General features: G+C 41.4%; 2 protein-coding genes and 1 non-coding gene across 6 annotated transcripts; all 3 read left to right on the top strand.

Annotated features, from left to right (window-relative positions):
- Nucleotides 1-1021: 1021 nt before the first annotated feature.
- On the top strand, nt 1022-9106 carry ccnt1 (cyclin T1). 4 transcript variants are annotated; one of them, XM_033629503.2, is made up of 9 exons: nt 1022-1221; nt 1880-1961; nt 2054-2182; nt 2826-2886; nt 3571-3633; nt 3759-3804; nt 3968-4131; nt 5204-5274; nt 5385-9106. In XM_033629503.2, the coding sequence occupies exons 1-9, from the start codon at nt 1049-1051 to the stop codon at nt 6678-6680; spliced, it is 2085 nt and encodes a 694-aa protein (XP_033485394.1). In that variant the 5' UTR covers nt 1022-1048; the 3' UTR covers nt 6681-9106. The 4 variants fall into 4 exon arrangements, with proteins under 4 accessions (XP_033485394.1, XP_033485393.1, XP_033485396.1 ...); XM_033629502.2 differs by having other exon boundaries at nt 3750-3804; XM_033629505.2 differs by lacking the exons at nt 1022-1221; nt 2826-2886.
- Nucleotides 9107-9241: 135 nt separating this feature from the next.
- kansl2 (KAT8 regulatory NSL complex subunit 2) lies at nt 9242-19683 on the top strand. The gene is made up of 9 exons (XM_033629831.2): nt 9242-9345; nt 10630-10887; nt 11030-11202; nt 11378-11492; nt 12179-12342; nt 12498-12661; nt 14788-14884; nt 17115-17368; nt 19353-19683. The coding sequence occupies exons 2-9, from the start codon at nt 10637-10639 to the stop codon at nt 19584-19586; spliced, it is 1452 nt and encodes a 483-aa protein (XP_033485722.2). The 5' UTR covers nt 9242-9345; nt 10630-10636; the 3' UTR covers nt 19587-19683.
- Nucleotides 16496-16629, top strand: LOC117259005 (small nucleolar RNA SNORA2/SNORA34 family). Its single transcript, XR_004501807.1, has one exon. It is a non-coding gene; the product is annotated as a small nucleolar RNA SNORA2/SNORA34 family (small nucleolar RNA).
- Nucleotides 19684-20945: the final 1262 nt, after the last annotated feature.

Raw genomic sequence — 20945 nt, 5'->3', positions numbered from 1 at the left:
CCTTTGGCCAATTGATGTAATATTGCTTCATTGGCATCCTCCCATGACCCTCTACCACTGTGCCAAATTTCACATGGATTGACCAAGTCAGTGAGGAGAAAAACATGGAACAGACACACAGACACACCCACAGAGTTTTCATCATTATATAGTAAGATAAGATGAGACAGATGTCAGTGAAGGAGTGTAACCAAGTACATTTACACAAGCAATGTGCTGAAGAACAGTTTCGATGTACTTTAATACTTGAAAATATGTTTGATATGATGCAGTATTACACCACAGATGCTAAATGGACCTGCACTTGTTTGTCTCATTTGTAGTCTCCCAACCACTCACAGCACTTAAACACTACATGCCACTTTCACCCATTCACACACTGGTGGCTAAGACTACTGTACGAGGTGCTTCCTGCTACTCAGCTTAAACACTCACAAGCACTCAGTGAGTTGGGATTCAGTATTTTTTGCCTATATTTGACAGGACAGTAAAGCATGACAGGAGAGGATGGGAGAGAGAGAGCAAGGAAGACATACAGCAAAGAACGAAGGCCTGATTCCAACACACAACGCTGCAACAAAGGCTAGCTGCACCTTTCCCATGAGAACTACCAGTGCGCCCCACTTTTAAGTCAATACAAAACACTTTAACTATCTGCCTTTCAACGTGCTACCTCAACTACTAATGTACAGTTTTAGCCCACTAACTATCCCACTATTGGCAATGGTAACTTTTTACTGTACTTTCAAGCAATCATACTATCAAATTCACAAAACCTGAATACATTACTCTTCTTAATGGGTTCAGTTGACTATTTAATGTGCAATTTCCTATGACCTGTATCCCAAACACACACCATGTGAAACTGTACGTGGGCAACTGTGCACTCAATGGGTATGGACTAGGTCATAAAAATTCATGAAACTTGTCAGGGGGTATATTTGGTTGTTTTGGCGACACCTGCTGGCCGCTACAGGAAGTACGCCGACCCGGCGTGACGTATGTTCCTGTGACGCGCAGAAATTTTAAACTATCGTCCTTCTCAGTGATGGCGGCTTCGTTTCGTTCTCTCCCTGCAAGCTGTAATAACAAATGGTACTACACCCGGCAACAGATCGACAACAGCCCATCTCGGCGAGCGGGACTTGATCCGGACAAGGAGCTGTCCTACAGACAACAGGCGGCGAACCTGCTCCAGGACATGGGACAGCGGCTCAATGTGTATCTTTTGTCGGGGGACGACTTGCGTCTCATCTAGCCAGCGTTAGCATGTTAGCTAGCGAAGTTTAGCTTCTCGTGAAGCCGGTTCGGCCAGGAGCGTGGCCGGTGTTTGTTGTTGTGTTTACTTCGAGGGGATTTTGTTTGTTTGTGTGTTTTCCGTCTGCCACACGCGGTGGTTTGTGATTTTACTGCGTTAACGTTAGCTTGCTAACGGCGTAGTAGGCTCAACCGGGGCCACGAAGGCCTGTGTGGTCGGCGGGCCTTCAGGACGTTAGCATTAGCTTTGCCCCACACTGTGAGGAAAACACGAAGCTTTAGTGGAATAACTGTCTTTAAAGACGTTGTGTTTGTAGTGTGTGTGACGACGAGGTAAACTGTTATATCTTTAGAGTCCAGCCTTTTATGTTTTACTCAAAAAAAAAGCTGCTTCCGGTAACATCTGACTGATGTGTGAAGCTAGCCGGGGTCTCCACTCTGTTGTCCTGCTGTCACTGATGTGATACTGAGCTGATAAGTCTAAGGTTAAATATAAGCTTTTTAGTTATGTTATTTTACATGTAGATCAATACCCTCAGTCATATTTGCGATGTATAATCAATATATGTTTTGTGATCTATCAGTACTGTTTGCTACTTTGTCCTTAACTGTCTTGTATCAGGTCCCAACTTACTATTAATACAGCCATTGTGTACATGCATCGATTCTACATGGTCCAGTCTTTCACCAGATTTCATAGAAATGTAAGTATTGTTCATCCACTGAAGTCCCAGTTACAGCTGTTAGTGCTTATGTTCAGTCAACTCATGAACTTATTTTGGTTCACCCTCGCCAGGTTATTTCTCCTGCTGCCCTTTTCCTCGCTGCAAAGGTTGAGGAGCAGCCCCGAAAGCTGGAACACGTTATCAAGGTGGCCCATGCATGCCTCAATCCTCAGGAGCCTTCACCAGATGTACGCAGCGATGTAAGTGTTGGGCTGCAGAAACCACCTGTGATTGTGCTCTGTCTCCTCCTGAGTGTACATGATGGGATGGTGATGTTACCCCCTTGATACTTAGGCTCGAAGGGGATGAATTATTTCAGAGATTGATATTGTTTGATTTTGCTGACTGTTGTGTGGATGTTCAGAAACAACAATTTGGCTGTAATCCTTCTTCTATGTTCCTCGGATTTGTGATGCTCATCATCACAGTTTTTGTCTTCATAGAGTGGATGTTTTTCCAATAGCAGCATTGATGCTGGTGCTCTTATATGTAATGTCAGTATGTTTACTTTGAGTTTTCCTTTTTTATTCTTACTCTTCCACTGCATTTAAGCTCGGCACAGTTACTTGACAGCGCATTTTGTTTTGAGCTACTCCAGGTGTTGTTCCCTCTTAATACGAGAGGGCAAAAGACAAAAATGCTCCCCAGTGTTTTTGTAGTGTTTCAGTCACCCAGGTAATATGATGTTTAACTGTTGTAAAACAAAAGCATCTGTACTCAACTGTGTAGCTTTTAATTGTCTCACTGCTTGTCTGTGAGGCTTCGTTGGCTCTTCAGAAAAGGTGGGTTTGATGTGTTTGGAAGGCCTCCCAGTGAGTAACGTGCCTGTCCTCTCAACCTCAGGCCTACCTGCAACAAGCCCAAGACCTGGTCATTCTTGAGAGCATAATACTCCAGACCTTGGGTAAGTTGGGAAGGAAGAACTGGGTCCCTTGATTTCCCTCCAGAAACACGTGATAATAAAAGTAGAGCTAACTGGTTTTACTTTTGTCCACAGAAAGCCCACATGCATATAGCAGCACAGGAAAGAGACATTCACGCTTCATATTAGCAGCATTTACCCACTGTTGTATTACAGTGTTTCTGCTTTTGTTTCTATTATGTCCATAACCTTTTACATTTCCCTCTTCTTTTCTTAGCTACATATTCTAAGCTATTTGTATGAGGACTTATGTGACGAATCACTGCATCATGAACAATGGCTTTTAGTATGTTCGCTACAGCTGGCTTAATCCTTTCCCATGTTTTCAAACTTCTAGGCAGTTGAAGAAGATAACCCTGGCTTTAATTGAAAACACCAAATTGTGTTTCACTGTTTAAACAAGATTCAGTGTCTTGCAACACTGCAGGACCGCAGCATGTTCTCACGTTCATCTGTTGTTTTCACATCGTCCAGGATGTTATTGGAAGACCCAGTGCAAAATGACATTCATCATTACTCTCTGCAACACTTAGTTTGATATAACTATATTCATTTTCTGTTTTTTCAGGGACTTGAATGAATGAAAACTAAGTGGTGCAAATGTTAATATCACTTCTGTATTTCATTTATTTAGACGTCTGTTTTTGTCCCTTTTTTTATTTACAGCTTTTGAAATCACCATTGACCATCCACATACTCATGTTGTCAAGTGCACTCAGCTTGTCAGAGGTGAGCATCGACTCTGCAGTCTTGTGAAATTCTGTTTGTATATTTCAGTATGACTGGAAGTTTACATGTTAAACTATTAACACTGGAGGTTTTAAGTGTATTTCTTTGTTCTATTGTTGTTCCAGCGAGTAAGGATCTGGCTCAAACATCTTACTTCATGGCCACCAACAGGTATATTTACAGTTCACTGTAAAATATAAGCATAAGCATTTTCACATCTTTTGCATTTATTGCTTATAATCCTCTAACTCAACATGTCTGCTCTCTCTCTCTCTCTCTCTCCTGTTTCTGTTTTTTTTTTTTATTGCCTTCTGGGATGTATCCTGCCACGTAGTCTGCACTTGACCACGTTCTGCCTGCAGTATAGTCCCCCGGTTGTGGCTTGCGTGTGCATCCATCTTGCCTGCAAGTGGTCCAACTGGGAGATCCCTGTGTCTACAGACGGCAAACACTGGTGGGAGTATGTTGATCCCACAGTTACCCTCGAGCTGCTGGATGGTATGTGTTGTAAATGACCTTGGCTCTATTTTTGGTTTTCCATTTGCAAAAGTTGAAGATAGTACCTGGTATTTTTTGGGTACCACCTCCATTGAGGTTCCAAGTGAGCTAAGGTGGAGTAGAAACACTGCAGACCACTGATTGGTTCAATTACCATCAACAGCGGCAGCAATTTTTTTCATATACTCAATCCACATTTTAAAAAAGACATCAGCTTGGAAAACTGTGCTGTACACTATGCTGTACAACTGACAACAGACGCAGACTTTCCTCTGTTTGGTTGCAGAGGAAAGGATTCAGTATGTATCACAGTAATGTCACAGCAGTTTCACGCAGTGTTGCTAGTGGTGGGGAGTATATTGATAATTCTCAATGTATCGTGGCTTGTTCCATAATTTTTGTTAAGCCACGGACGTGAGACTCGCTTTGACGTTTTGGTTTTTTCACTCTCTCCTATGGATCTCACCCTCTCACAGACATAAAAATGATCCATCACATACACTCCTCAGCCTGTCCAGACCAATCTAATGGGCGATAGTGTGTGAGCACACAAGGCATGTGTTATTGTAATAGTAGTTTATTTAACTTCATTTTAACAGTAGTTAAATTTATCTTGATTATAATAGACATTATTATGTACAAGTAGCTGTTCCATTTAACTTTAGTACAACAGTACTTTATCTAAGTTTATCTTAAGAGTACTTTATTTAACTTTACTATATAACAGTAGCTACTCTTTAACTACATTCTAACTGTAGTTAACTTAGTTGTTAAGTATTTTAGCAGTCTACAGTAGTCCAGAGGAGATTTCAAAATATTGAGATATAGATTGTGTATCGCATGTATTATTTATGGGCCATATCGCCACCCCCAGGCGTCGCTATGGCTATTAGATGAGAATCTTTCCGACACTGAGGGTATACTATCTGCAGTGGAAAAACAAAAATAAAAAGGACCTGGTACCTAAACTGAGTCGAGTCGTACTATGCAGTGGAAATGGCATTGCTTAATCTGAAGCTTTTTAACTTTCTCCAGCTGATATTTATCCTCACTTTCTCCAAACTTTTTTCAGAGCTCACACACGAGTTCCTGCAGATTCTGGAGAAAACACCCAGCCGGTTGAAACGGATTCGCAATTGGAAGGTACAGATTTTTATTCCGTTGCTCCTCGTTTAACCTACAGCGACGTTACCCTGCACTGTGTGGACAGGTTTTGTTGACTGACTGTGATTGTCTGTCTTCTCGGCTGCCAGGCTGGAGGCCAGACACCGAAAGCCAAGCCAAAAGTCCAGGAGGAGGGCGACCAGAGGGACACCATGATGAGCATGATCTCTATGGCGTCATCAGAGAGCACCGTGGCAGGCTTAATGAGCCTCTCGGCTCCACCATCCTCCTCCTCTTCCTCATCCGTCGGTGACAAAGACAGGGTTGCATCTGGCAGCGCACCGACTTGGAGTGGAAAAGGACAAGCAGCATCTGAGCAGCCGCAACAACAGCAACAGCCCAACAGTGAGGTTCACGCACCAGCTAAGGTGTCGCTGAGTGAGTACCGGGCCAAGAATGCAGATGTCCTGGCTGCTCAGAAGAGGAAGCTGGAGAACATGGAGGCCAGCGTGAAAAGGGATTATGCCAACGCTGCCCAGGCTCTCATTGGGCAGCAGCAGAGGAAGGAGAAACAGCAGCATCATCACCAGCAGTCCAGCACCTCCTCCTCTGACATGTCCAACCCATCGCCCATTATTCTGAAAATCCCCTTAGAGAAGGAGAGGCACGAGAGGACCTCTCTTAAAATGCGCTTCCCCCTAGCTGGGGGAGGAGGCAGCGGGCACAGTGGCAGCGCCCGTGGCCAGGAACAGGACATCAAAGTCAGAATACGAGTGCCTGAGAAGCAAAGGGGGAGTTCAGGAGAGGAGGGCAAGAGCAGGGACAAGCACAGGGAAAGATCTAACCACCATCACCATCATCACCACCACCACCACCATTCCTCTTCTAGCAGTGCCTCACTCTCCTCTTCTCACAAACATTCATCTAGTTCTAGCGGGACTGTAGGAAGCAGCAAAAAAGTCCCTAGCGACTCCTCTAGAACAGGTTCTTCATCCTCGTCTACATCACGTAAGAGGACACACTCCCAAGATCCCACAGCAGGCACTCACCCTCCCTCTAAAGTCAGCAAATCTTCTAGGAATCCCTACCAGCTACCGTCCCTGTCTTCCTCCTCTGGGCAAACTCTTGGTCATGGCTCTGACATTATCCCCAATCTGGGCCTCCCCCACCACCAAGGGAGCTATCCGCACTCCAAAGGTGACAAGACAGACACTAATGGGCACGGTGCAGCAGGTGGGGCCCAGTCAAATGAATACCAGGACACTTTTGAAATGCTGAACTCACTTCTGAGCGCACAGGGGGTCCAGCCATCCCAGCCGTCCATGTTTGACTACAGATCCCAGTATGGGGACTACCGGTACAGTGGTGGCTCCAGAGGGAGCAACCCCAGACCCCCACCCCTCCCTTCAGAACCGCCTCCCCCACTGCCACCATTACCCAAATAAGTTCCTCATCAGGAGGTAAATTATGTACATTGTACTTGACATCATGAACATCCATCTTGTTACATAAAGTATTGTATAATGTTTGTTTTTTTAACTCACCTAGCATTTTTTACAGGCCTCAGTGTGACAGCAGTGAAATGTACCAGTGAGATAAATGAGTTTTCAACCTTTTTCTTTTTACTCGTGGGGCAATAATGAGAGGCTTTAAAAGCTGGCAAAATGTGTGGTGGTGGTGGGGGACACACATACACACACACACACACACACACACACACACACACACACACACACACAAAAGTGTAAATAATATTTTTTGTGCTTGTTTTACTCAGATGAAATGTGATGATGGGACCTGGTATTTTTTGAATCACTGTTTTGGAGTTTGGAGGAAGTAATTATCTTGAAATCATGAGGAAACTAAAAGATTTCCATCACATACCTGTTAAGTCTTCTTACTGATTGTCTTTTATAATGTTTTTATAGTATGTTATTTATTAATTGAATGCTTTTAAAGAAAAAAAAACAGTCCCCCCTTTTCTACCTTTTTTAAGGTTTCCCCTCTTTGTTCTTTTCAGAGAGATATTTCTTCATCAAAACTGTACAGGCTAGTTTGACAGTGCATGTCTCCAAAGCCATCGTTTCAATATTTTTTCTTTTTTTTTCTTTAAAGTTTCCTTTTTTTAACAGCCATAACTAAAAAAACTAGGTGATCGCCCACCCCTGGTGTTTATCTATTTTATCTCCTCCATTATTTGGTAAACTTGTACAAAGACTGTAAAATGTTTAAAACAAACATGAAATATTTTTTACATTTTGTTATGAAAAATTGCAAAAAAAGATGTAAATTAAGGAAGGTTGTACTGTTTTTTTTTTTTTGTTGTTGTTTTTAGATTTTGAGTGATGCAGTCATTGTTTTAAATGGTTGTAAAATATTCATATTCTGTTCTCTAATGATCACACTAATGGACAAAGTTCATACCAAGGATATTCATCTATAGTTTATCAAAAGGGTTCAAAGAGTTCAAACATATCTACACGGTATGGTCACAATGAAGGAATTAACAACATTAAAAAGAAAAATCCCTCCAGAGAAGAAATGTGAGTTTTTTAATCCTGTCATGTAATTTGTCACTTGTTCATCGGTTTCCTCTGGAGGGGGAGTCTTTTTTTTATGGTGATCACAGCTAGAAAATAGACAGAATATATAGAGAAACATTTTAAGAGATGCTTGCATCAGCACTATCCTGAAACTGTGCCGGTTTTTCTTTGTGGTGACCATATCGATCACAGTCTACAATAAAAGTATTCACAATACACTATATCAAAGACTAAACGAACACCATCTGTCTTGTTTTTTTACGGTTGTCTTTCATTTATGCATTTCCCTATAGGGATGTTTTAAAATGTGTAAATCCCAGTGTACGTCTGTCAATTCATGCTGGTCTGATTTAATCATGTTAAAGCTGTCTTTTGACTTCACATCTTCGAACACAACAGTCTGATTGTTTATAATCCATCCGCAAGCCATGGGTCATCAAAAATGTTTGCACGTGTCTTTTATTTGTATAAATCACAACACGGCAAGCAGGTTATCGACATACCTCCACGACAGGGTCACGAGCATGAAGTATAATCTCTAATTAATTTGAATTAATGATGAATTTGTGTTTTGAGCAAAGAGGAAGAGGTGCCCTCTGTTGAATCGGGTATCATCTGTACATTTAATTCATACTAAGCTTTATGTGGTTTTGATTGTATAGTATTACTGCTCTTTACCTGCTTTCTTTTATCAGTTTGTAATCAAAAACTCGTGTTTTAGGCAGTCCACAGTAATGCAGTACAACAAATCATTAGCCATACAATTGTAAAATATTTTTGTTCCCTTGATTATATGGAAGATAAGCTGAAGAGAGTACAGCTCTTTGCTCAGGCAGCAGAGGTTTTATTGGTTATTCAACTTTTATTGGTTGTAACAGGGAAACAGTAAATGCACTGAATATTTATCTCAGTAGGTTTGCCTACGATGCAATTGACAAAGTGTTACATGTATAATGGTTAGCCTATTAGAATAGATGTCCAATGTATCGCCATTTTGTTTTTGGAAAATTGTTTTATTTGATTTGGACAAATCTTCCAATTTAAGTATTAACTTTTTGCTGTAATAAAGTCAAAAAGAAGGACATGCATTTCAAAATAAAACCCATATGGAAGACACTCATGCAACCTAACAATGCAAAGTCACATAGCTACAATAAGTTTTCATGTTTTTTTCATGTCTTGGTGTTTTAGTGACACTCAGGTCTGGAAATTAAACGTTTTGGGATTTTCTTCTGTTTTCTGTTGAAACATTACATGTGAACACTGTTCTTTTTGATATAATGTGGTTGCTTTATTCTCAATTAAAGTCAATAAATATTTTAAGAAAACTGCTGCATTACATGTTATTATAAAACTTCAGTGCTGCAGTATTGTGGGTGGAAAACAATTTTACCATTGATACCACTTTGATTGGCAGCTAGATTGGCCAATGAAATGCCTTGAGCTCTGGCCAATCAGAGCTCGGAGTGGGCGGGCTCAGCCTGTCTGCAGTGGCAGTTATCGGGAATGCAGGAAAACCGTCGTAGTGTGCTTCGGAAGCGAAACCCGGTTGGACGTATCGAAAAAGGTAAGCAGTTATAAACCATATATGCGGATATGTTCATCCTCTGGCACCGAGGCATTTCGATGATATCGAGAAAGACGGTCGTCTGTCGCCATTGGTCAGCAAAACTGTCTTATTTGCCGCAAATTGTGAGAGTAGCCGTTAGCATTGTTAGCAACTGCTACACAAAGATGGCGACGCCATAACTGGAAGAGTGACGCAGCGGAGAGAGGCGGGCTAAAGCTCGGTGTGGCGCCTGGTTAGACTTCTTAAAGACAGAGAAAAGTGTTTGTGTCGCAATAAACATGTTCTATTTTTATTTTTTTCAACGATAATACGGCTTTAATTGTTTTGTGACTTATGGCCGTCATGTATGTTTATAATACATATTAACATGTAATAAAGTTAATCAATGTTGTATGATCTGATAAGCCACCTGATCTGCCTCCGCCCTCTTTAACGTTATTAAATGTGAACAGCAACATTAATTTTAATTTCAATGGGACCCGTAGTTGTTAGCACGGGTTCTTATGACTGCAAATTCATGATTTACAAGTTCAGTTTGCATCCTGCTCGTTTAAAATCAGTTAGCATCTCTGACCGTTGGAACCCGTTTGTGATTAAAGGGCCAATGAGCCATGTGGATCTCTAATATGTGGGCATGTAATGTTAAATACCTGGCTTATAGCGTAATTTCTTTGTGATCTTCACAGATTAAGCCAAAATTTTGTTTGTATTATATAGTTAGTGTGCCTCTGTCCTTCATACTTTGTTGCTTGATTTATGCTTTTGTCTCTAAAATGTGTGGAAATAACATCAGATGTGTTGTATCTGACTAACAGCACTAAACCTAAAGATTTTCAGCTTAACATCATAATGCCACAAATTCCAAAGATTAGGATACAAAGCCTCACATTTGAGGAGCTGAATCGTGGGAAATTTTGGCAGCTGGTCAGCTGTGAAGTAATATCGATTTTCAGAATAGTTGCAGATTTTCTGTCGGCCATAAATCGGCTATTCATTTTATCACAGGTTGTCAAGCCTCTTGTTGTCATGGTTTGATTAATCATCTTGTCTTTAAATGACAAAAGATGTCCGGTGATATTTCCGAAAGTCTTGTTTGGTCTGACAGACACTGCAGCACCAGAGATATTCAGTTTACTGTCTTGCATAACACTGAAAAACAGAAAATCCTCTCACTCGAGAAGCCGGAATAACAGTCCTGTTTTTATCCAATGATTAATCAATTATCTAGAGAAACTTTTGGATTATTATTCTCTCAGTTGACTTGTTTCAACTGTTTTGCAGACTTGCAATGAACAGGATACGAATCCACGTTTTGCCTTCAAGTCGGAACCGGGTGACCCAGACACCCCGCCCTCAGGAGCCACAGGCCTGCTCCTTCACCCAAAGACCATGTTCTCAGCCTCGACTGGAAGGCCTTGAGTTCTGCATCAAACACATTCTGGAGGACAAGAACGCTCCATACAAACAGTGCAGTTACGTCTCTGCCAAGAACGGCAAGCGTTGCCCCAATGCTGCACCAAAAGTCGAGAGGAAAGATGGGTGAGTGGAAAGCCAAATTGTAGTTAGATGTCTTCTTTTTTAATTGTGAGTCTCAATATGTAGTACAAAACCCTGGAAGTGTTAAAACAAATCCAAGCAACTTTCTGACATCTATTCTCCAATGGCTCTTTTTGTTCTTCAGAGTGACGTTCTGTGCAGAGCATGCTCGCAGGAATGCCATGGCCCTCCGAGCTCAGATGAGAAAGGCATCAGCTGGTCCATCCCCAGAGTCACTGTTGTCTCAGCTTAGTGGATACAACCGCGCAGAGACGCACAGCATCGATGGAAGCCGCTCTGAAGCTAGCCGTATTCTAGGTAAACGATCTCATTCAGACCACGAGATACTTTGTTAACACTTTAATTAAGGTCACCTTTTGTACATTAAAATTTCTCTTGTATTATGATAGAGGTAAATTGATTTGGTCCTTTGCAATTTATTTTAATGTGTGTAAATGTGATTTTAAAACTTAACCACACCCTCTCTGGACAGATGAGGACAGTGTGAGTGAGGAGGAGCAGGGTCCGTTGGTACTAGACCAGACATGGAGAGGAGATCCTGACAGTGAGGCCGACAGCGTTGACAGTGATCACGAAGATCCTTTGAAGTGAGTGATCGAAACTTATTTTGTCATGTATTGGGTTTAGATTACTGTGTGAATCTCATTTTTGGATGTTGGCTCAAATGTTAATTTATTGCGTCACATTTTTTGGCACACATTTTTTTATGTAAAGTTTTGATCTGTTCTTAATTGAATGCGTGTTTGTTGGCATACTTGGTGGTGTTATTGCATGTAAAGGTAATTGGTGAGGTAATTGACGATGTGTGTCCCTTTGTATCATTCTGTGTCCCCTCACTAAATGCGGAGGTTTTTGCGGCATATAAATAACCAAACACATATTTATTTCAGTAGTGTCCCTGATAAACAGTCCAGCTCCAAAAATAGAAAATCTGTTTGTGGCAGCAGATCCTTTAATCATGGCAGTCCGCCACAAATAAATGAACGTGTGGGAAACCCTGCAGCAAACAAAGTTATTATTTCTAAAAATCTCCCACATTGCAACACACAAAGAAACTGGAGGAACTACTCACAACCACAAGAAGATCAAATAAATCATGAAACGGCTACAGAAAGAGAGAGAGCAAAAACAAAATTAAATCAGTGTTAATCCAAGATTTTGTAGTCAGGCTGATTGGGACTAGTTTGAAGAGCTGATTAGAGCTGAACGCGACCCTTTTGCTTGTGAGTTTTACTGTAAATATATTTGTTTATTTTTTCTTTGTAAATCGCAGACATGCGGGGGTGTACACCGCAGAGGAGGTGGCGCTCATCACTCGAGAAAAACTCATCAGGCTCCAGTCCCTCTACATCGACCAGTTCAAACGCTTGCAGCACCTGCTTAAAGAGAAAAAACGTAGATACCTACACAACCGCAAAGTGGAGCATGAAACTCTAGGTAAATATAAATGACTAATGGGTTACTGATTACTCATGTTTTGCTTTGTTTACCTAGCAGTTCAATGGTCATTTGTAGGAAATCACCCCACACCCTGTCATATTTATGGCCTCACAGCCCTGAGTGTTGTCTATATTTGTCTGTGTTGCTGTCAGGGAGCAGTCTGCTGACAGGGCCTGAAGGTCTGTCCATGAAGGAGAGGGAGAACCTGAAGAAGCTCAAAGCTCTGCGCCGATATCGTCGTCGGTACGGTGTGGAAGCCCTGCTGCACCGGCAGCTGCGGGAGCGGAGGCAGGCTGTGACAGAAGGAGCGCCTCAGGTGTGACCCCCATCACAGTTCACCAAATCACAAACAACTGTCCCACTTACTCCCAGTGATAGAGCCATGAAAATAGTTCAGTTTCAAGATCTCCATGTCTAAAATATCCGCAGCCTCCTCAGTGCACTATGGCTTTAAACTCCAGAGCAGTTTGTGTTTCCAGAATCAATTTCTGATAACTCTGGATGATTCAAAGACGTTGCTTTGAACAGCACAGCAGTCAGCAGTTAGATTCAATCATTGGCCAGTGCTTTCAGCATAATTGATTTGGTGGTGAAAAGAGGCTTACATGTCAACATGTTTGTCTTATCTCTTGTTTTAAAAATCAGTTTGATTAAAAAATCTATTATGAAACCATTTGTTTTGGGATGGTATAAAACAGCATATGGTGTAGGGTTAGGTTTTTTCTCATAAGAGCCAACAGTTAGAGACTGACTGTATTGCACTACCACTACCCTATCTGATGACGATAAAAAAAAGTTTTCACATCAACCATAAAAGTAAAAAGTTCAGCTTTCATCAGGGTTCATTTGGCCCAGGGCTTGTTGTTGGTCTACCACTGCCCACTGTATTAACCACATTCACAAACACACTCTTTATGGAGAGATGATGCTGTTGGCCTTTAATATATTAATCTATTATTTATGTGTTTTTATATGCTGTAAATTTTACAAACAAATTCATTTCCACTTAGGGATGTTCCTGGTGACTAATTTTCCTGTTGACTAAATGAAATTTTTAATTAAGTCTAGTCGACTAGTCCTAAAAAAGGAAAACACTCAGAAAACAGTCGAAATTTAGCACAGTTTATTGTGAAGTATTTGAAACATTGTCCCAAAAATCTTGTGTGCATTAAGACACTTTGAAGCCTTTAATCACCATCTTCAACAACCATGTCGGATTTTAAATGCCACTGAAGTACGAGACATTTTGTGCCGTGCAGTATGAATGTGAACCCTGCACATTATCAACACCTCACTTAAAGGTAACAAATAATATAACATCTCAAAAGATTAATTGTTGCTGAATTCATTTTCTAGATCAAAGTGCTGCCAAACTGCACTGGTTTTGTGAGAGGACATTACTCTAATTTCCCGCTGTGCTGTTTTAAAACTACAATCTACTCAAGCATTACTGCGGGGAGGGGGACTGCTGTCTGACGGCTCTGTAGCACCCACTAGTGGTGGGCGGCTGCATGACAGTTAAGAATCCTTGTGCATGAATAAAACACTAATTGGTTTAACCAACTAATATTTCTGGTGCCGACTAGCGAGGAGGCGGGTGTGTAATTTCGTCTAATTCCGTGCATCCCTGCTTCCACTGTATTGCGGTGAAGGCAGAAATTTCTGAAGCTGATATCTGAAAATTTACCTGCATGGCAAGATACCACTGGAGAGGAGATTTTTTTTTTGCAGTAATTTGGTGAACTGGTCCTTTTACATAGTGAAATGCTCTATCATTCACCATGTAAATAATGTATGTGAACTTTTTAAAGGACCATTCTGTAGGATTAAGTGGCATCAAACGGTGTGGCTGCAGATTGCAACTAACTAAATACCAGTCCTTTTACCCCTCACTGCATCAATGTAAAAACTAGTACTGTAGCCACATAGCGGTGCGACATGGCAGACTCAGTGGAAGAAGACCAGCTCCCTATGTAGACATGATGGGCTCATTCAAAGCAAATGAAAACACAACAGTTCTTAGTTTCAGGCGATTATACGCCAATGAAAACATAATTCTGAACATCATATTCCATTTCTGTCAAAAGATAAATCCTACACACTGGTCCTTTTTATATCTAGCAGAGCAGTAGCTTCCTCAAGTATGTTGATTACCACAGCAAATGGGAGATAATATGTACTTTTGGTTTTGAGATTTTGCTCAACATATTTGAGTGCAGCCGAATGGAATTAAGATTTGAAAACTCTGTCACTTGGAGCACATCAGGCAGGCACTCAAAAGAAACCAGAGTAATTGCACTTAATTTTTTTTAATAGGCATCTTCCTCGGACAATTTTGTGGCATCCAGGAATGATAATGATTTTAAGGATGATTATAGTCATAAAGGAAATACTGTTTGTCTTTGTTTTGATCTTATCTAACACTGCTTTCCTCTGTCGTAGCCACACACAAGAACAGTGCATGAAAAGTGCATCTCCTTTGTAGACGGGACCCGATGTACCAACCCCTGCCTGCCCATGACCCGACACTGCACCTCACGTATCCTTAATGATTTTATGTCTGCTTGCATATCAGAAACCACAGATGTGTTTTCCTGTATTATTAGACCAAATCACCATGACATCGCTCTAACAACAATTATCACTAACAGGTCGACAACTAATCGTGGAGACATGTAATCTGCAAACATGTTAATTCCAGTTGTGTTTTCAGGCGTAACTGTAATATTTAAAGATATATACAGTTTAACATTGTGGTCCAACCTATGTGACATTTTTGCTGTGCGTATTTTTTGTCCTTTCTAGCTTTGCTGTCATCTTAGATAAACCAAATCTGCCGGCACAGAAGCTAAGCAATGTACTGCTGTTGACGGGGCTGCAGTAAACGTTTTCTACCCACCTAAAAACATCAATATCGGTGTGAGTGTATGCTGTATTTTAATATTTGCTTCACTTTACCTTGTACACTAACCAGTCAACCCCACACAGGGCTGCACGGTATATGCGGTAGACCGTAGAAATGATATAAATTTGGCCCACGGTAGAGATTTGCGCTCTACCGTCCTATCGTCGATGACGTCATCGCACCTGCCTCAGTGTGAAAATGGCTGCGAGCACAGAGACAGCGGAGCAAGAGGACCTGGTTCACGTCCGTGATTTAGCGTAGCACGTGCAACATGTGTTGCTGGAGAACTTGTGAGTGAGTGAGTTAATGTCTTATGAACAGCCCCGGACTTCTCAGACTCTTTTAGCGACTTGCCGCTCAGAGGGAACTCATTCAGTGTCTCCTCTGGCAGCAGCACAGCGTCTCTCCCTCTCCTCTCTCGCCGTGCGCACACAAGAGTTTGTCATAAACCTTTGGTAATGTAAACCTATGTGACGCTAGGGGCTCCACAAAAAACTCCATATGTGAATGTGTGATAGTTGTGGTATCATAACAGCCTGTCACAGGTTACAGCGTGATGATTAGAGGAGAAATGGCAGAGCATAAAGGTCCAGGTGGAAAAAACAACTCAGTCATTTAGGATTTTGCTAAAAGAAGGAAATTACCTTTTGATATAGATCCCAGGGGACATTTTGCACCATAGAGTACTGGGTTTTAATTTTGAGTTTTGAGATCTGCATTCTGCACAATAAATGCTCTAAAAAATACATTATATCTTTGCTTTTGTTGTTGTTTTTTCTAATCAATTTAGCTTTGCTAAGGGACTACAAAACCCATTCAGAAACACTTCTATTATAACTTTTACACTTAAATTTATACCGTGATATATACTGTTACTGTGAAGGGATTCGATTTATACCGTGATATAAATTTTAGGTCATACCGCCCGGCCCTAACGTTTTAGTTAAGTTACCGTTTCAGTGGAGTCTGGCGGCAAGGAAAAGCAGTGAAAATATTCTAAATATAGTGCACACTTAAACTGATAATTTTGTTTTGTTTTGGTGGGCCTTTTTAGATGACTAAAAACTAACTGAGGCAGTGTTTGCTCAGCACCATTTGATTTCATGTGCGTGATGTGAGGATTTTCTGCCTGGGAGTTATTATAAATAAACATAGTGGTTTGGTCTGTTGCATGAAGTTATTTATGTTTAAGCATGTCTTTTAAATTAACAAACTAACTGTTTCTTTGCTCATTGAGTCATCTTCACGGCCCCGATCAAGACCAGCAGCTTGCAGTAGCTGCTGGTTTCAAAGGGAGCCAACATAAACTCCTTCCTGTGGTCTGTTGATTTTTCCCAGAGTTACAAAGGGGCTAATCTGTTCAGTTGGAAGGAACAAAATCCTCTCCCAACCTGCCGTCATTTTCATCCCAAATCATTCAGAGTAGGCTCATCTCTTTCATATTTTTCAGCAGGCGTTAGATTATACTTTTCCCTGTATTGGCTAACAGCAACAAAATAGTTTTATTTGAAGAACTTAACTTTGTGTCCTTCTAATTGCCATTTTAGTCAGATGGTGATTAAACAGTGTCCTGACAACAGTGTTGCTTTGCGAACAAGCTTTACAAACCCTGAACCACTGGTTGTGCAAAACCACTCAGGCATATCATTATTACAGTCAAGCGTTTTGCAGCTGAACAGTAAGTCGCCTTATGTTGAGAAATAATTACAACAGGATTATTTTCATAAGAATAATTGTAGTTCTTGCAGTAATACTAATTAGACGACTTGTGAGGCTGAGGTTTCCCATTCATCACAATGTCCACAGGTCAGAATTTGACTTTTGGTTTTACGTCTTTCATTTTCCTTGACCACCCAACATTCAGACATCTTCCAGGACAGCAATCAAGTGCTTTTCAAAATGTGCCCAGGCATGAAAGACATCCCATGTGAACGCACCGTGCACATGGGTCAGTCTGACGACCCGCGCTGCCCGCTTCACCTCTCCCTGCCTCCGCCCATGTACCAGCCCGAGCAGGAGCCTCCGCCACAGGAGCAGATCACCACCGCAAGCAGAGACATGTATCTGAGCGCAGCAGAGCTTCAGCCCACAGAGAGCCTTCCTCTAGAGTTCAGTGATGTACGTAGAAATGATGCTCACCTACCTCTGTCCTCTGGTGTATATGCATTGTATTAAAAATGTTCTGTTCCACGATTATGGTTAGATAAAATGGCCGGTGTTTTGGGGTGCTTTCACTGCTACTGTAACTCCTTTGGTGCGGTTCAAACAAACTCTGGTGCACTTTCATGTGTATTATTTTCTGCTCCGAGTTGGTAAACTTTGGTAAAGTTTTCCCATTGGTGTGGTCTCTTTCAGAAAATGTAAGCAAACCTAAATGCGTAAGTAAAAACCACATGAGAGCGTTCCCTCCAGTCATTGGTTAGATGTGTCTGGAGCGGTAGCGAGAACGTTAACACATGAAGAAGGCACCGCAGATGGTCCCGTCTTCCCAAATATTAAGAATGCGGTGTACGTGATAGCTCGTCCAGGTCACACCTTAACCTGCTGCAGGAGCTGTATAACTCAAACACGCATAGTACGTGGTGTGGTTGAGTCAGATCACATCCCCACCACAAAAGAACAGCTCCATTTGTTTTTGACTGGACGAAGGCTGTTAAAATTTTCCAACCAGCCACCGTCAGCCCAACCAGGCATTGCCAATATGTTTATGATATGTAGCTTAAGCTGGGAGATTTGCTATATTCCACGAGCTCTCTTAGCTTTTTTAGTCTAATGAATAAACACACAAACTCACAAAATGTCAAGCACAGTCAGCATTATTGCTTTGTTAACTCATCGTACAGTAATACACACTCAACAGAAACAAAACTCGCCCAACCCATCTTGGTTATTCTTGCCACTGTTCCAACGATCACCAGCTCTGGTTTGGTCGAAATAAACCCTTAATTCACTCAGATGTGAAAACACAATGGCACTACATGCTGTCTCTCCCTGTTCTTGCTGGCCTCTGTGTGCTGCTGGGTTAGCTCGCTGGATGAGCGTCTGCCGCTGAGTAGTCTCACATAGCCAGACCTATCTCTAGCGCTGTGCCAGCTGCCCGCTGAGCAGCAGCTCTTGCTCATTCCTCGAAGGCTGACCATTAAATTAGCTAAATAAAATGACAGAAATTGCCCCCCAAAAAATAATGAAACAGCTGATATGCTCAGCCAAATGCTGTATCATTGCCCAACCGTTGCTCCAATCTGCCCAAATGAAATGAACAAAGCGTGAAAATGAACCAGAGTCTGATTCAACCGGACTGAATAACAGAGGTTTGAAAACACCATAACCCTGGTGCAGACTAAACAGCCAGACCGAGAACACTCAGTCTGCTGTGTGGTAGTGGATATGTGAGATTCAGCATGAATTCAAAAGCTTAACTACTATTAAATTCATTATTCTTCAAATAATTGTGAATTGTCGAGTGATCTATATTTTAATGCAAAATCTTTAACCATGGTAACATGAGAGTGCAGCACTGATGATTCAAGACACCAAAACTGTCGATTGACTGTCAGTTAACATGACTTCAGCTGAACATGAACCATACCAGATTTATAAAAGACAGAAATATGATCCGTACCAAATGAACCAAAGGTTCAGGTGTGACAGTCATCTTTAGAAAAAACAAAGGGCGAATAAATTGTGTCTTTAAGTGTACTGACTATTTGTAACTCCTAACAAGTCACTGAAGGGCTGCTACCGTTAGATTTACTTGTGATGTTGTGACTCCAATAAATCCCCAGCCTGTAGATAATCAGAAGTTCAGGTTCATTACACAGAACTTTGCACCTCACCATTTGCGGTTTCAGACTTATTCAATGTTCTGTGACAAGTATAAACACAAAATTGGGAATCAGTGAAGGCTGGGTCATGAGCTCGGTCAAAAAAACAACATCAAAGCAGTGACACCAAATTGCATAACCACATCTACATCAATTATCCCAAAACAGACATGCTCTGCCTAGTGGTCGGAGGTGTGAACACAAATAAAACAAAACAAATAGATATAAAACTTCAAATGGCTCCTATGTTAAGATTTAGATTTCATCCTGTCATACAGGACCTGGATGTGGAAGGGGATGGTATGCAGGGTCCTCCGTCGCCCCTACAGTTTGACACGGCCCTGGCCCTGGAGGACCAGACCATCAGAGCAATCGCAGAGGCCCCGATGGACATCCTGACAGGGGGCGATCCAGACCAGGTGGACCTGGACGCCTCGGGACAGGAGCTCTCAGAAAGAGATGTGGATGCCATCATGCATGACCAGGTTAACTCTCAGTCAGGATCATCTTGACTTTCTTTTGAGTGATGGCGCCCATATACTGTGCAACAACAACAATGCAACAGTTTCATTGTATGTAATGTATGGGTCTAATAAAATCTTGGTCACAGTCTGTGTCAGTATGATATCAATTTGAAGGTGTGTCAGATTGTGCCATGGTTGACTGGTGGATCGTAGCGGTATGGTGTAAATAAGGGGAAAAAATAATATACCTTAAAGGATAGGTTCACATTTTAAACACTCACATGTCCATATGTACATTTAAACTTATTTTCTTGCTATAAGGGATCCTTCCCTGACATGTGTCTCGTGTAAATGGTGGAGAGTAAAATCTACTTTTCTCTGATGTTTACAGGAGGCAGTCTGAATTCATGGAATTAATCCTTTAAGCTCAGTATGTTAGTACAAAAGTCTGCCTTCGTGTTACTGTCCGTCCACTAGCAAGGAAACTCTTCAGGGAAACACAAAGAGAGACTTGTATACTAAAGAGACAATGTTTGGAGGATAAACACTCACACATTTTAGCTTGAGATAAATTTTGCCACATCTTTTACACAGAATCAAGACTTTGGATTTTGTCCTCCATGTCTTACACTGGGATCATGTTAGGAAAGGATTTCTACATGGCCAGTATAAGGCCTGCGAAATCATCAAAATATTGAGTGTAATGTCCAAATCACAGGAGCAGCAGTACTTTGTTAAGGTAAAACATGTCACAACATATTATAAGTTAAGCCTTGTGGTGCTACAGAGAGGCCCCAGCCTACAAGTCATATTCCTCACAAGGAAACATGCTTATTTGGTACAGACCACAGCAAGAATCACATCTTCATTTTCAATTGCAATTGCAGCATCTGCGAAATATTTCACATGATTTTTTTGCATTCAGTGCAGCTTTAGACAGTTAATATTTTCAGACAGATTTAGAAAAATTGGGTACCTGTTGGTTGAAGACATCTTTGCTTGCACCACTAATGTTTTGGAAAAAGTGGCAAAACAGTAAACCAGCTTTGGCTGTTGTGTATAAAGAATATGAATGATACTAATATGGAGGGAAATATAGATAGAGGTATTTTGGGGTAACTGTTTTTTAGTGGTGTATCCTGTTTGCTCTGCCGTGTAAGATGCTGACCGTGTACAGCAGCGTCCTCAGATCAAGTCTGACCAATGGCCTTTTGGTGTGTGTCTTTCCCCATTTCTCTGTCCACTCTTTTTTGTGTGTGTATGTCTTTGCTATTTTATTCATCCCTCCACTAAAATTAAAATAACATCGCTTCCATCTTAGTCAGTGCTGGTAATCAAATAATAGGATGTCTGACCACAGGCCAGCCCAGCTCCTGTTAATATGTGCTCATCTTTTTTTCTGATAAC

Source organism: Epinephelus lanceolatus, chromosome 8 (assembly GCF_041903045.1).
Source record: "Epinephelus lanceolatus isolate andai-2023 chromosome 8, ASM4190304v1, whole genome shotgun sequence".
NCBI classification, from domain to species: domain Eukaryota; kingdom Metazoa; phylum Chordata; class Actinopteri; order Perciformes; family Serranidae; genus Epinephelus; species Epinephelus lanceolatus.
Note: the sequence above shows the minus strand (reverse complement) of the source record. Positions and strands in the feature narration are given on the sequence as shown.

What these genes read in the sequence shown, in the direction of transcription:
- ccnt1 (XM_033629502.2), top strand. Translation starts at nt 1,049, where the DNA reads ATGGCGGCTTCGTTTCGTTCTCTCCCTGCAAGCTGTAATAACAAATGG. An exon ending in ATGGGACAGCGGCTCAATGT is followed by an intron (nt 1,222 to 1,879) that starts GTATCTTTTGTC and finishes GTCTTGTATCAG; the next exon opens with GTCCCAACTTACTATTAATA. An exon ending in GTGCACTCAGCTTGTCAGAG is followed by an intron (nt 3,634 to 3,749) that starts GTGAGCATCGAC and finishes TTTGTTCTATTG; the next exon opens with TTGTTCCAGCGAGTAAGGAT.
- kansl2 (XM_033629831.2), top strand. Translation starts at nt 10,637, where the DNA reads ATGAACAGGATACGAATCCACGTTTTGCCTTCAAGTCGGAACCGGGTG. An exon ending in AAAGTCGAGAGGAAAGATGG is followed by an intron (nt 10,888 to 11,029) that starts GTGAGTGGAAAG and finishes TTTGTTCTTCAG; the next exon opens with AGTGACGTTCTGTGCAGAGC. An exon ending in GACCCGACACTGCACCTCAC is followed by an intron (nt 14,885 to 17,114) that starts GTATCCTTAATG and finishes CCCAACATTCAG; the next exon opens with ACATCTTCCAGGACAGCAAT.